Source organism: Triturus cristatus, chromosome 1_2 (assembly GCF_964204655.1).
Source record: "Triturus cristatus chromosome 1_2, aTriCri1.1, whole genome shotgun sequence".
Lineage (NCBI taxonomy): Eukaryota > Metazoa > Chordata > Amphibia > Caudata > Salamandridae > Triturus > Triturus cristatus.
In genome coordinates, this window is record NC_140580.1 from 1186815132 (window position 1) to 1186830988 (window position 15857).

Sequence of the window (15857 nt, forward strand, 5' to 3'; positions counted from 1 at the left end):
TAAGACACCCCGATCCAGGTCAACTGAATCTCGCAATCTGGCTCCTGAAGTCCTAGATTTCGGTTACCTTAACCTTCCATAGGACTGTATGAACATCATTAAAGAAGCCAGAAAACCTACTACTAGAGCTTGCTATGCTGCAAAATGGAAAAGATTCGTTATTTACTGTAATAACAATAACATTGACTCACTGGATGCTTCAATCCAGGACATCATTTGCTACTTGCTGCATTTACAAACATGTAATCTATCATATTCATCCATAAGATTACACCTAGCAGCTCTTGCCGCTTACTTACAAAACAGACAACACTTGTCACTATTTAGGGTATCTGTAATTAAAGCTTTTATGGAAGGCCTTAAAAGAGTAATTCCTCCCAGAGTACCACCCTCTCTGGTGTGGAACTTAAACATTGTCCTTACTAGACTCATGGATCCATCATTTGAACCTTTGCACAAATGTGAATTGTTTGTTCCTTACATGGAAAGTAGCTTTCCTTGTCGCAATTACCTCTCTCAGGAGAGTAAGTGAGATCCAGGCTTTAACCATAAAAGAACCATTCTTACAAATACATTGTAACAAGGTAGTTCTTAGATCAAACCCAAAATTCCTTCCCAAAGTAATCTCTGCTTTTCATCTTAACCAATCAGTAGAGTTACCTGTGTTTTTCCAAAACCCAGATTCGGTAGAGCTCTTCACACACTTGACGTCAAAAGAGCTCTACTTTATTACATTGACAGGACTAAGCCCTTTAGAAAGACAAAACAGCTGATTGTAGCTTTCTCACCACCTCATAAAGGAAACCCCATCTAGGGATTGCTAGGTGGATAGTCAAATGCATTCAAATATGCTACATAAGGCTGAACGAACATTAACAATTCCCCCTAGAGCGCATTCAACACGCAAACTAGGGGCCTCCATGGCATTCTTAGGGAACATTCCCTTTGATGACATCTATAAAGCAGCAACATGGTCTACAACACACACCTTCACCAAACACTATTGTGTTGACGTGCAGGCTAAGCAGCAAGCTTCTGTAGGCCAGGCTGTTCGCAAGACACTTTTTCAAACCACTGCGACAGATACAGGTGACCACCGCTAAAGGACAACACTGCTATACAGTCCATGCAAAAGTGTACAATCTGCAGCTCATATGCCTCGAACGGAAAATGCTACTTACCAGTATGCTTCTGTTCGTGGCATGTGGAGCTGCAGAGTTGTAAACACCCACCCGCCTCCCCGGGACCTGTATCTGTTCCAGTATTATCTTCATTAGATACACTTACATGGACATCTTTTCTGTTTCTTACTGACTCCATCATTTCCCGTATTGGCGAAAAACAATCTGAGGAAGGAGTCGATGCCCATGCGCACTATCGTCCAAGGGAGGAGTCACATATCTCGTGACTACAAAAGACTTCTTCCAAGACAACAACAACGTGCAAGCATCCAAGCCCAACACTAGATGGCGAGCTATGCAAAAGTGTACAACTCTGCAGCTCTACATGCCAAGAAACAGATGCATACTGGTAAGTAGCATTTTCCTTCCACTTCACAGACCTGGTGTTTAAGGAGTGGGTGTCTGATACTGCTTAAGGGTTTCATGTTAGAAGATCGGGGTGCACAGAACCCTGATGGGAGGGGGGGGGAGGCTGCTACATTAAAGCACTGAGGGTGTCTACCTGTTTCCACAGTTCACCGACACCGACAACATTCTTACCAATGAGCGAACCCTCCAGCTGCTGATGGCCGAAAACCGCTCCGTCATCGCCCCCATGCTGGAGTCCCAGACGTACTACTCCAACTTCTGGTGCGGCATCACTCCACAGGTGAGGCAGCACCTCCAGGCAGAGGGAGGTGGAAGGGAGGGGTGGGGGTGAATCCACAGGTGAGGTACCACCTCCAGGAAGAGGAGGATGGAAGGGGGGTGAATCCACAGGTGAGGTACCACCTCCAGGAAGAGGGGAATGGAAGGGGGGTGAATCCACAGGTGAGGTACCACCTTCAGGCAGATGGGGATGGAAGGAGGGGGTGGGGGTGAATCCACAGGTGAGGTACCACCTCCAGGAAGAGGGAGATGGAAGAGGGGTGTGAATCCACAGGTGAGGTACCACCCCCAGGCAGAGAGGAATGGATCCACAGGTGAGGTACCACCTCCAGGCAGATGGGGTGAAGGGGGAAGTGAGTCCAGAGGTGATGTACCACCTCCAGGCAGAGGGGGGTGGATCTACAGGTGAGGTACCACATCCCAGCAGAGGGAAATGAATACACAGGTGAGGTACCACCTCCAGGAAGAGGGGAATGGATGTACAGGTGAGGTACCACATCCCAGCAGAGTGGAATGGATACACAGTTGAGGTACCACCTCCAGGCAGAGGGTAATGGAAGGGGGAGGGTGAATCCACAGGTTAGGTACCACCCCCAGGCAGAGGGGGATGGAAGGGGGAGGGTGAATCCACAGGTGAGGTACCACCTCCAGGCAGAGGGGGATGGAAGGGGAGGGTGTATACACAGGTGAGGTACCACCCCTAGGCAGAGGGGGATGGATCCACAGGTGAGGTACCACCTCCAGGCAGAGGGAGTGAATCCACAGGTGAGGTACCAGCTCCTGGCAGAGGGGGGTGGAAGGGGGGAGTGAATCCACAGGTGAGGTACCACCTCTAGGCCGAGGGGGATGGCTCTACAGGTGAGGTACCACCCCCAGGCAGGGGAGGTGGAAGAGGGGTGTGAATCCACAGGTGAGGTACCACCTCCGAGCAGAGGGAGGTTGATCCCCAGGTGAGGTACCAGCTCCAGGCAGAGAGGGGGAAGGGGGAAGTGAATCCAGAGGTGAGGTACCACCTCCAGGCAGAGGGGGGTGGATCTACAGGTGAGGTACCACATCCCAGCAGAGGGAAATGAATACACAGGTGAGGTACCACCTCCAGGAAGAGGGGAATGGAAGGGGAGGGTGAATCCACAGGTTAGGTACCACCCCCAGGCAGAGGGGGGTGGAAGGGGGGAGGGTGAATCGACAGGTGAGGTACCACCTCCAGGCAGAGGGGGATGGAAGGGGAGGGTGAATACACAGGTGAGGTACCACCCCTAGGCAGAGGGGGATGGATCCACAGGTGAGGTACCACCTCCAGGCAGAGGAAGTGAATCCACAGGTGAGGTACCAGCTCCTGGCAGAGGGGGGTGGAAGGGGGGAGTGAATCCACAGGTGAGGTACCACCTCTAGGCCGAGGGGGATGGCTCTACAGGTGAGGTACCACCCCCAGGCAGGGGAGGTGGAAGAGGGGTGTGAATCCACAGGTGAGGTACCACCTCCGAGCAGAGGGGGGTTGATCCCCAGGTGAGGTACCAGCTCCAGGCAGAGAGGGGGAAGGGGGAAGTGAATCCAGAGGTGAGGTACCACCTCCAGGCAGAGGGGGGTGGATCTACAGGTGAGGTACCACATCCCAGCAGAGGGAAATGAATACACAGGTGAGGTACCACCTCCAGGAAGAGGGGAATGGAAGGGGAGGGTGAATCCACAGGTTAGGTACCACCCCCAGGCAGAGGGGGATGGAAGGGGGAGGGTGAATCCACAGGTTAGGTACCACCCCCAGGCAGAGGGGGATGGAAGGGGGAGGGTGAATCCACAGGTGAGGTACCACCTCCAGGCAGAGGGGGATGGAAGGGGAGGGTGAATACACAGATGAGGTACCACCTCCAGGCAGAGGGGGATGGATACACACACTTTTCTGCAAATGACGTGTTAACCCGTCATTAGTGCTCTCAGTTACACACCCAGGTGATAACACTCCTTCAGTGTCGCAGCACGTACGGTACATAAGACAGACCACAGGTTGGTGGTGTTCACAGCAGGCTGTAGCTTTCTTTACTTCAAATACAAACAGCTAGCATGTTGAAGATTACACGCCATTTCCTTGCAGAATTCTTTATGACTGAACATTCTTATATGTCCTCAGTTTTATATATAAAACCCCTCAGGGTAGACTCAGACAGCTGCCTTAAGTCCGCACTGTACATGTACAGTCCTTCAAATAGCACATCATTGTGCAGCATATCAGAATCACTTATCTAGAAGTGAAAGTAACCAGGGAACCTTTGGGCACCACCTCTGCTTGAGGCACCCATGACTGAACCCCGACACACCCAATGAACATCCCTGGGGTAGGGCCGTACTGTCTGGACTGGCTGCAGGCTAGTCCCCCCTCCAGCCCTGCACCCACCAAAGCCTCACAGTGAGAGCAGACAGGGAACTCCAAGGCACCATCTCTCCTCGAGGAACCCGTGACTGAACCAGACGCACCCCGATGAACTGTCCATCTGTGGGCAACTCTGGGGTAGGGCCGGAAGGTCTGGACTGCCTGCAGGCTAGTCCTTCCTCTGGACAACCCCGCTTGAACTAACACCGCATAGCGAGAGCAGAGATAAATAAACGTAGGGTGCCTTCAGCTGATAATACTAATGTTTTCAGTGTACTGCCGCCTCTGTTCCCCAGCCTTGACCAGCGCAGGGCATGAGTGGGGGGATATTTGCAGCCTCAGCATTGTAGTGGCTTGCAAGTTTGAAATGATGGAACCTTTTTGGCTCCTGATAGAGTCCATAGAACTTTGACGTCAGTGTTAGAGCAGAATGCAATGAAGACTGGTTTAGAATGTGGAGTTCACAGTTACACGCAGACGAATAAAGACGTGAACTAACAAGTTCTGTGTTTGGTGTAGTCATTAGTGGGTACCAAGTCTGGGAATGATGTTACAACTGGCGATGAGTTAGGGGATAAGTAACCCAAAGATCGGCAGTGCCCTCCCAGAGTTTGCTGTGTTCCAAGCAAACTGCTTGTGCATGCCACGTGTATTGCAGTTGAAGTACGGAAACTACGCCTAATGCATGTGGAGTCAAAGCACAAATCCAGCCACTGTAAAGCAGGTGAGGACAACGGAAGCATTGCAAAGAAATCTACATATAGGTGACTGAGAACCTACTGGTCAAACCGTACATGAAGGTACTGCACTCTTATGCAAAATACAGTCAAACGTAATACGGAATGAAAACTCTAAAGGCGAATGCAACCAGGTTTTGAACGAGCAGCGAATAGCGACAGCATATTGCAAGATAATGCTACGATTAGAAGCCCAGTGAGGTAGGCAATGCACAGAGATGCCAATGAATAAACAGTTATTTACTCACCAGAAACTGAGTAAAGTGAGCCGGTACGACCTCGCAACCAGGTGCCGCAACCCAGGCTTGCAACAAAAAACAATGTCTCAACTGGAGACTATTAAAAGAGGACAATTCAATACAGTGAAATAAATCACAAATGGGAAGGGGGACAAAGGGAGGGAGTCCACAACGTGAGGGTAGGGTGAAGTAAATTAAACTATAATTCCGTAAGTAGTTAAGAAGCACTATAGTACATAATTATACAATGACCATAACACACAAAGTGAGCACTGGGCGTGCTAGTGAAGGTGGACGGCGCAGTGACATAAGGGTGGGAAAAAGAGCGTGAACGGCGAGAATAGGTGAAATAAAGGTGGTAAAAAAATATGCAGATTACATACAGTCTTTATATACAAGCTAGTCAGATAATTGAATTTGACCACAGTGGCGCCGGGGTTCTAGACTGGATAGTCGACGGCGTTTCAACCTGAATTATTGAAGGTCATCATCAGGACAATGGTCATTCATTTGAGGGTAGTGCTCTAGTAAAGAGAGTACAGGGTGGGTTTGGGGGATCACGAAATAATCAAGATCTGCGATTCTTCAGGGAGGCTTGTGAAGCCCGGGTTAGAAGTCCAAGAGCGCGGTGGCAATGAAAGAGGGATCAGGGGCGAGCCTTGGCAGGAATCCAGAATCAGCCCGGTTAATGGGCGTGGAGGATAATTTTGTGAAACGTAGTCAGGACGGTGTCCATTGAATACGCAGCGCGATGGCAGAGGAACGAAACCTCTGTGCTGCAGGAGGACAAGTGAAGCGTCCAAATCCCAAAACTCTAACGGCGGATGCAACCAAGTTTGGAACGAGCAGCGAATAGCGACAGCATATTGCAAGATAATGCTACGATTAGAAGCCCGGTGAGGTAGGCAATGCACAGAGATGCCAATGAATAAACAGTTATTTACTCACCAGAACCTGAGTAAAGTGAGCCGGTACGACCCAGGCTTAGCACAAGGGTTGTGCTTATGATGCTGAGTCTTGTCAAGCCAATCGAAGGGCCGTGAAGGCGGTCGGAACAGTAACATGGCAGTGGGCGACAATCAAAACGGTCGCAGATATTTTGGAATAGAGAAATACTTAGGAGCAGCCACTCGCATTGCAAAGTGGTGCGGCAGGGACAGTATGAACACACAAAAATAAACAGAAATACAAATAAATAAAACGTACCTGCTCCGACGGCGCTGGGATTGGTCTGAGCCCTCGGTTTGGTTCTCAGACATGGTCTTGAAGCTGTGATGGTTAGACCGGCCCTAAAGGGTCGGCTAAACTGTCATGGGCACATGGCAGTGCCCACCCCCCCCAACCTGGCCCCCTCTGGTGCTGCAGCATCAGTATGGGAAGCCACGCCCCTCCCTCGGTTCGCAGCCGCAGGGCTAAAAATAAAATGATAATAAAAATCTTTTATTATTTTATGTTTGTCCTTTGCCTCTGCTAGCTTACAGCGATGAGCTGCCCTTGGAAATACTGCTTTTCCGATGGAGGCAAAGACAGAGGCTGTTTTTCCAAAAGTCCTCAAGAATTATCCAGAGGCCGGCACATCTCGAGGCCTTAGAAATGGCTCACATATCAGGTTGAAGACGAACAGGCAAGGGAGCAAAGGACAGCTCCACCTTTAATGTCGGCCACTCCCAGAAATGGCTACAGCGCTGCCGCTTTCCTGAAACCACCACCGCTTGATACTGTCAAAAAGCTAAATGTTGGCGATAGATGGATTGTGCGGATAGAGACATTTGATGATTTCATTGATGCGCTTGAAGAGATTGATAGTAAAAAGATGATCAAATAACTCAAAAATCTTGCTGGTGATGGGGCAAAAGAAGTCATTAGGAAAGTGCAGCGAACTGAGAAGAAATCACATACCAGATTAAAAAGTATTGAATCTCAAATGTAATCCAATGCCAAATGTTAACTATGAACGTTAGATCTTCAACCAAGAATGTCACACTTATCAGACATTGTAAGACCAATGAATTTAATGATGAAGAAGCTATATGTCTCAGAGTTTTTGACAGATGTTTGTCAAATCCATTTAGACGGCAGATGCTGTGCGATCCTCTTAGTCTGAGTAAAAAGCTGTGTTTAAGATGTTGATTTTTGTTTTCACACAAAGGAAAATGTCCTGCTCTTGGACAGATATGTAAAGGCTGTGGGAAGGTGAACCAGTTTGTGATGGTTTGCAAAGCAAAGGAAAAAGTGTGTCAAAGACAAAATGGCCCCCAAGAACATTCCAGAAGCAAAGTTCGACACATACCCACAAGACCAAGCGGCAACATCAGTTTAGAAAAATCAACACTTAACAAAGTCGATTGTCATCTAAATCATCGTCAAACAGTTCTTCTATATCATTATCAAATGAAGTAAAGAAAATGATTGTGCCATGTCGATGTTTACCTCAGAAAACGTGTTTATGTCGGTTTAGCAGCTTGTGAAGGAAAATGTCAGTCGAAGGAAGTTTGACATGCCAAAGCCCCAAAGTCATTCAAATAGTATCTGATGATTACACTGAAAAAAAATGGTTGTTCGATACTTTTCATTATCGACAGTGGTGCACCAATAAACATTATGCCTGAGGAGAAATCAAATGAATTATCTCCGTTGCCACAACTTACGTCATCAAAAACCCAAGTGTATACATGGGCAGCGCTGACACCCTTAAAAATTCAAGGTTCATTTGTGGCAACAGTGAAGCATAAGAAATCAAGGGTGCAAGCATCCGTACATGTGCTTCAAAGCACGGCGTCAAGTGCCTGTCTCCGCGGTTTCAGCACAGCAGCCGATATGTGACTCATTTTTGGGAATTGCAACATGAATGCTCACCGTGAAATAGTAAGCCAGTTTCCTTTATTATTTCACGGTTTGGGAATGTTTAAAACTATGAAAGTAAAGTTGCATATTAATGAGGATGTCCGTCCTGTTGCTCAGAGACATAGACAAATTGCTTTTCGTTTGCAAGAAACTGTTGAGAAAGAACTTGAATTGTTACTTAAGCATGACATTATCGAGTGTAGGAGAGTGGCATCGACTGCATAGTTGCCCCCAACTTTTTGCTGATGTTTTTGCTGTTTTATGACTCTAGCCAGGCTGTGGCCCTGCTATCCAGGACCCCAGCCTATCTGCTTCCTCTCTTAAACCATGTGAGTACCCTAGGTACATACCCATTGGATACTGAGGACACCCTATCAGCCCCTTGTAGATGGTACCCAAGGTACCCATGGCATGGGTCCCTCAGAGGCCTACCAGGGCTGCAGCACTTATTGTGCCACCCTGGGACAGCCATACCAACTGACACCACCAGACCACTACTGTAGTCTGGGTAAGGTGGTGCTAGCACCCCTTACAGGGATATAGGTATCCTATATCCCACCCCATTACAACACATATACTCTCATAGGTCACCCCTATAGCAGGCCTTGGTGATCCTACAAGGCAGGGTGCTGAGGTATGTGTGAGGGGGGACCCCTACATGAGTAGGGCCTCTCTGCAACCTTCGTAAAATCATTGCTGGGTTGTTTGTAGTGTAGCCATACCATATACTCTTAACCGCATTATAAGTCTATCGCGATAACGCGATAACTTGAGAATGGCTACACAGAACCATATCGTGTTTGGTGTCAAACATGTAGGAATCATACCCCCAGTCCAGCCATGGGCATGAGGGTACGATTCCCCCCTGCTAGAGGGGCGATATGGGAAAAGCGGCAGAATTTAGACACCAATTTAAAAGTGCACAAGCAGTACAAAATGGCTACTACCTGCCACCTACACGACCCTGGCTGGCTGTTGCTGGGGAAAACCCCAGCCTTGCCAGCTGGACAATAGGGCTCCTGTGGCAGGGAGGTGCTAGCATCTCCCCAGGCAGGATAATGTGGATTGGAACAGGGTGGGTGCACCAAAAGTCCTTTCAGAGTTGCACGTAGGCAGCTGCAGAAGCCTCATTCTGCATACACCGCTTGGAACCGGTTCAGGGGCATCCTGCACCTCGCCCAGGTGGGAAACACACAAAGGGGAGAGGGTGTAGCCACCCTTTCCCGCCTCACCTACCATTGGTGGACGCTACTCTGGACACTCCCCTAATCTTGGGGATAAAGGTGAATAACGTGGCCCCAGAGCCTCAGATTAATCTTGAACTTTACAGTATTGACCTTCGACTTGCTGCTGCCCAGCTGACGGAAGAAATCTCCCTTGGGATAAAGGAGTTATCCCCCTGCTTGGCAGGCACCTGAAACACTGCAAGTGACCTGGTTTGAACTTCGCTGCTCTCACGAACTTTGACGACTTCCAGAAACCTTGAGGTGGGTTTCCAGCGCATCCCAGATGCCAGTGAGTGTGCACAGCAAACCTGTGTACCGTGGACTGCGTGGGTGCCGAGATCCCCAATACCCCAGGACACCGGCCACCTCTTGCGTAGCACACGACCCTGACCAGTGGGGAAGTTGTGCTTTGGCCCGTTTACGAGCCAACCACTCTACAGCAACTGTGCCAACGACCAGCGCCCTAGCACCCTCCGGTGGCCCGTGGGTGCCCTTTTACGCACTCCAAATTGCCGCCTCCCGCGGTCCCTTGTCTCTCGACTTGTGGGCCCTAGCGGAGGTCTATCTTTACAATCAAGAGTTCCCCTGGTTGCTCCAGGCCGGCTCTACAGTCTCCTTGAAGGAGACCTCTCCCAGACCTCGTGGATCTGCACTGTAACAGATTTGTTTATTCTTCGTGGGTTGCGGTTGCCAAGGCTTAGTGGATCCAATCCGGACACTAACACCGCAGCGACCCTCATCCAACGTGGACAGTCGCCCTCCTGAAGCTGTCCTTCCTTGAAGCCTCCCGGAGCCCGTGGCTGCAGATCCAAGCAACACCACTTTCCACCTGAAGCACCCGACATCGAAGGGCTCTTTGCTTTGAGCCTCCTGGTCACTTTGCCGTGACCCAGACTCTGTCCCCTCTGCTTTCAGCTTCTTCTCTACAATCTTCACATCTTTGATCTTCACAGCATCATCAACGCTTTTGGTTAGCAGAACTTTTGACTATTTTCCCATTGAAAATCAGCCCGCGACCCGACAGCAGAAACGACCTATGCACCCGGCTTCCCTGGGGCAGGTAACAGTGGTACCTCGGTACTCTCGTGGTAGTGGGCTCTTCAAAAGCTTAAGTCTGAAGGTTTAACTTTGTACTCCTGCTAGAAGTATTTTTAAACTGTTTATTTCCAACCGCGACATTCTCCATAGGCTGTAATAGAGATCCCGATAGCAGCTACTTGCACTGCACGCGCCTCCCGTGGGTCCCCTTCCCCATAACCTGGGCTGGATTCTTAAGGGGCCAGTGATCCTGAATGCCCTAGTCATTGCCTGTAGAATTGTCGTGGTTCTATACCACTTTTTTAGTATATGGTTTGGTCCCCCCCAGGGCCCAATGTTAATAGTGCTATTTATTGTATCTATCAATGCTTGTTTGATATTGTAACTTTGCCACAGCTTCATAAAGAGACTGTGGGATTCTGTCTAGAATAAATGCATATATTTTATATATATACCTGTGTGGGCTACTCTTTCATTTGGTTATTCAAGAGGTTATTATGGTAAAATAATAAGCTTAACACTCCTTCAAGACTTAGCCTGAAGGCTGCTCTCCACAGCGACCACTAGGATAGCTTTCTTTAAAGGTTGTCTTAAACCTATCATCAATAAGAGTCGAATTGGACTGGTGCAAGGTGTCCCTATCACTAGGAGACAGCATATGCCAGGCCAACTTCTCACATCGAGCATTGTACTTGTCCAACGCAATAGGTTTCTCCCATAGTAGTAATGCCTAAAAAGGACAGTGACGGAGCTGTATGCATATGCGTTGACATGCATCAGTCAAAGCAATTGAATGAAAACGACATCCAGGTTCACACATTGCTGACATGGTAACACAACTAAATGGAGCAAAGGTCTTCTCTCACCTTGATTTATATAAAGGTTGTCATCAGATGTAGCTTGAAGAAGGGTGCAGGTACGTTACACCTTTTCTATACATGTTGGCCTGTTTCAATACAAAAGACTAGGTTTTGGTGTGTCATCCGCTGCAGAACTGTTTCAAGAAGTCATTTGACGTATCATACAACCTGTCATGAACGCGATCAGTTACAGCGATGACATATTGATTTTTGGAGCTACCCAAAAAGAACACGATAAAGCTCTTACAGAAGTGCGTCGTCTGCTTGCTGAAGCAGGTTTGACTTTGAGTGCAGGCGAGTGTGAGCTCCATAAGACTAAGCTGACATTCTTCGGCCGTGTCTTTTCTTATGAGGGTACGACCCCAGATCCTGGTAAAGGTCAGGTGCTGTCCAATGCGGATCCGCCACAAGATGCTTCTATGGTGCGTTCCTTTCGTGGCACGGCCAGTTACTTTTCCAGATACATACAAGGCTATGCCCCCGTAAGTGCTCTCTTGAGAGACTTGACGAAATAGAACATCTCTTCAGTACGGGCGGGGGTGGATTGAGGGCTATCGTGGCACTGTGAGATGACGGATGACCAAAAGGATGGCTGCAATGCCTGACATATTGCCTTTGTCAGTCCTTGTTTTTAAGAAGCTCCTACCAATATCAACCCTATTTCCTGCAGTAGATTCCTTTAAGAGGGTAATTAAAAATGTTTGTTTAAGCCAGTTATTATCTTTTTTTTTTTCCTTTTTAAATCCACTGACATCAATAAATACAGAAAATGCATTTAGGTGACTAATATTGTATTTTTGAGGGAGAATTTTCTCTTTGAAATGAATTTTTGAATTCTTGCATTAAGGTGGAGATACTCTAATGTTTATGAATGTAATGAGGGTGCCCCTGATGTACAACTAGGATTACAGGTAAACAACTTTGCTTTCCGTTTCCAGGGCTTCTACCGGCGGACGCCGGATTACTTCCCCACCCTGAACCGCCAGCGGCGGGGCTGCTTCGCCGTTCCCATGGTTTACTCCACCTTCCTGGTCAACCTGCGCAAGGAGGGCGCCAAGAAGCTTGCCTTCCACCCTCCGCATCCGGACTACTCCTGGACCTTTGATGACATCATTGTGTTTGCGTACTCCTGCCTGGCTGCAGGTGGGTGGGGAATGGAGATGAGCTGAGGGGGTTCGTGCTGTTGTCGGGGTGAGGTGAGGTGGGCACAGGCGGGGATACACAGAGTGACTGACTAACGTGATGGGGCACTGTGAGCATGCTCTCAATCTGTATTTCCTGTGCAAGAATGTCTGACCAGCCCCACATCTGTCCCACGCTGCCTCTGCTGTACAATCCCCTGCCATCCACGAATAGAGGCCTTGCAGACTCCCCCTCTGCCCTGCCCACCTCCCTCCTCCTTTGGCCTCACATGCCCACCTCACTCCTGCTTTCTCCACACCTGCACACCTCACTTCTGCTTTCCCCTCGCCTGCCCCACCTCACTCCTGCTTCTCCCCCTCACCTGCACACATCACTCCTGCTTCCCCCTCACCTACCCCAACGCACTCCTGCTTCCCCCTCACCTGCCCACCTTACTCCTCACCTTCACACCTTACTCCTCCTTCTCCCTCACCTGCCCCACCTCACTTCACACCTTCGCACCTCGCTCCTGCTTTTCATCACCTTCCCACCTCACTCCTCCTCCCTCACCTGCACACCCCACTTCTGCTTCCCCCTCACCTGCACGGACCCTGTCATGCCTCGGGAGGGGACCTGAGGGCACCCCGGTTAATGCCGAGAACGGTGGATGACTTGTGAAGAGAGTCCTGGCGGAGGGGGGTGACGATGGAGGGAGCTAAGTGGCTAAGCCGGATTGAGGTTTGTGGGGTGGAGGATGGCATGTTTTCTCCTCTACTGTTACTCAGGCCCGGCTCCAGGAATTTTTATTTGGGTGGGCCAAAGTTGCACTTGGGTGGGCCACTGCGGGCTCGATTTGTGGCATATATGTCCAGCCGGCCTGCTTCAGGGCCCTCCTTTATCTCTTCTTAGTCTTACAAGGCCCAGTAAAACGCACTCTTTTCCAGATCTCTTTCTAAATATTATCACTCTCAAAAAGTGTTTTTTCCATTTAATGTTCCTTTAATGGGAAGAGGAGGTTTCTGAGGTGGGAGTATCAGGCAAGTGACACTTCTCGGGCTCCCTCTGTGCGAGTCTTCAGGGAGAATCCCTCTTCATTACTACCTCCACCTGACCCCGGACTCTGCAACGCGCTCCCTTACAGGCTCCCTCTGTGCGAGCCTTCAGGGAGAATCCCTCCTCATTACTCCCTCCGCCTGACCCCGGACTCTACAACGCACTCCCTTACAGGCTCCCTCTGTGTGAGCCTTCAGGGAGAATCCCTCTTCATTACTACCTCCACCTGACCCCGGACTCTGCAACGCACTCCCTTACAGGCTCCCTCTGTGCGAGCCTTCAGGGAGAATCCCTCTTCATTACTACCTCCACCTGACCCCGGACTCTGCAACGCACTCCCTTACAGGCTCCCTCTGTGCGAGCCTTCAGGGAGAATCCCTCTTCATTACTACCTCCACCTGACCTGGACTCTGCAACGCACTCCCTTACAGGCTCCCTCTGTGCGAGCCTTCAGGGAGAATCCCTCTTCATTACTACCTCCACCTGACCCCGAACTCTGCAACGCGCTCCCTTACAGGCTCCCTCTGTGCGAGTCTTCAAGGAGAATCCCTCTTCATTACTACCTCCACCTGACCCTGGACTCTGCACGCACTCCCTTACAGGTTCCCTCACTGCCACCCTCCAACAGTGCCCCTCATCTTTACGTAGCCCCTCTCTCATATGCATTTCGTTTGTTGTACAGCGCTACTCATGTCAGTGTAGTGTGTGTCAGTACCTTACACCAGGCACACATTATACAGAGACAATGAATCATACAAGTATGTAAATCAGTCTACAGGGAATGTCACATAAGCCAATGAGGATTACAAGGTGTAGGAATCACATGTCATCCATACCTGTGGGACGGAAATTTTACAGGGGTTTGGTCTGGGGAAACACAACCTTAGGATTTAAAGAGTTCTCCAGTGGTTGGGGGTTGGCTTTACTGATAAAAATGTATATCTGCCCAAACATACCCATTTTAGCAACATTAGAATAATGAGACTGGGGAAGTTCTAACTATATCACAAAAAAAGAAAGCGAAGTTCTAACTACACCATTCATGTTTGTCTGCAGCTCTTTGATGCCAGTTCATTGGTCGCTGTCCTATGTTAGGATTGTAACTTCTGAACTGCAAGTAACACAAGGATCTCTGTGACAAAGGCAGTAACCCACTGAGCTTCCACATAAAATACAGTTCATCTGCACTTAACTACTAACAGACAAATGATTGCTCTCCAGCGGATCATTAATCACCAGAATTATCTGGGCATCTTGTATTGTCTTATTGTGGTCCTGCATCGGCCATGATAAGGATAAAAACTGTTTAAATGAAGCTCTTACCTACTCCATTAGTCAAACTTTGTGTCACAGCCTGGTGTGATGAGCAGCTGCAGGGGTCAGGAAAGGTCCTGCGCTGCCTAGAAAAAGAAATCTCCACGCAGCAGGATAGTAGGCAAAGGTTACAGTTGTCAAATAAAGGATTTGTCGCCTTTCGCCATGTGGAGACGAAGGGGTGAAAAAAGAAAGAAAGACTCGTTAACATGTAAATGGTCTTTTAAAGACCTGTGAAGTACTCGGGAGCGGCTGCGATAATCTCTGAAACTGTATGTGTGTGCGCCCCGGGAAGCTGTCTCGGCCGGGCTGACACACACGACGTGTGCTCTGCGCACCTGCCTTCAAGCCTGTTGTGGTGGACCAGGCTCATGTTTGGGTGGGCTAGGGGTGGGCGGAATTTGCGAAAGCAACTTTCGCAAATTATCGCGATAATGTTACAAATCTCCGCAAACACGCGGAAATATCGCGAAGATGCGGAAGTTTTTTTCCCCGCCCATTCGCGGTATTTTCTGCGTGTTTGCGGCTCGCCAACTTACCCATGCGGTTGCTTGCGGGCGCGGCCATCTTGTTTTCACTCTTCTCGCGGTGCATGATCGCGAGAAGAAAGACGTGGTCGCGCGACGCATGACGTTACTGCGGGCGTGAACTGTCGCGAGACAGCGCAAATGGCTACCAACAATCCAACATCTCGTGGAGAACGCGACCAGATCGGGAAAACTTGTCGGCGAACGCGGGTATTCAGGTAAGGCGATCGCGAGAATGTATTACTTTACAGCGCGAGCAAGAACCAAATTATCGCTAAACTGCGGAATGCGGAAATTTTGACATTTTCGCGCTCTCCGCGGAACGAGAAAATGTCAAATTATCGCAATTTCCGCGAGCGGAACGGAAATTTAGCCCAGGCCTACCTGGCTCATGATTGGGTGGGCCTGGCCCACCCGCTAGAACCGGGCCTGCTTAGGGTCCTGGCCTTCCTCCTGTGAGGGTGGGAGTGATAGGTTGCAGGGGCGCTGGAGAGTAAAACGGGATGCCAGCGGTCACTCCTCCGGTGCCAGGGGCTCTCTGGTCTGGATCCACCCAGGGTTTACACAGTGCACATAAACCAGGAGCGGAGTACGGGGTGTTTACAGGGCCCTTGGACGAAAGCCAGATGCTGCTGCGGGGACTTTGAGCGCATGGCTGATGTCTGCTTGGATGGCCCCATGCCACCCATGGTGGGGTCACCTG

The 15857-nt window shown here is 49.5% G+C and overlaps 1 protein-coding gene across 1 annotated transcript in view; it reads left to right on the plus strand.

Annotated features, from left to right (window-relative positions):
• The window catches only part of CERCAM (cerebral endothelial cell adhesion molecule), a 306391-nt gene that overhangs the window by 172932 nt on the left and 117602 nt on the right, over window positions 1-15857 (plus strand). Inside the window, exons 4-5 of the mRNA XM_085614124.1 lie at window positions 1696-1830; window positions 12077-12281. Coding sequence (XP_085470250.1) covers window positions 1696-1830; window positions 12077-12281 — 340 coding nt within the window. The remainder of the gene's footprint in view (window positions 1-1695; window positions 1831-12076; window positions 12282-15857) is intronic.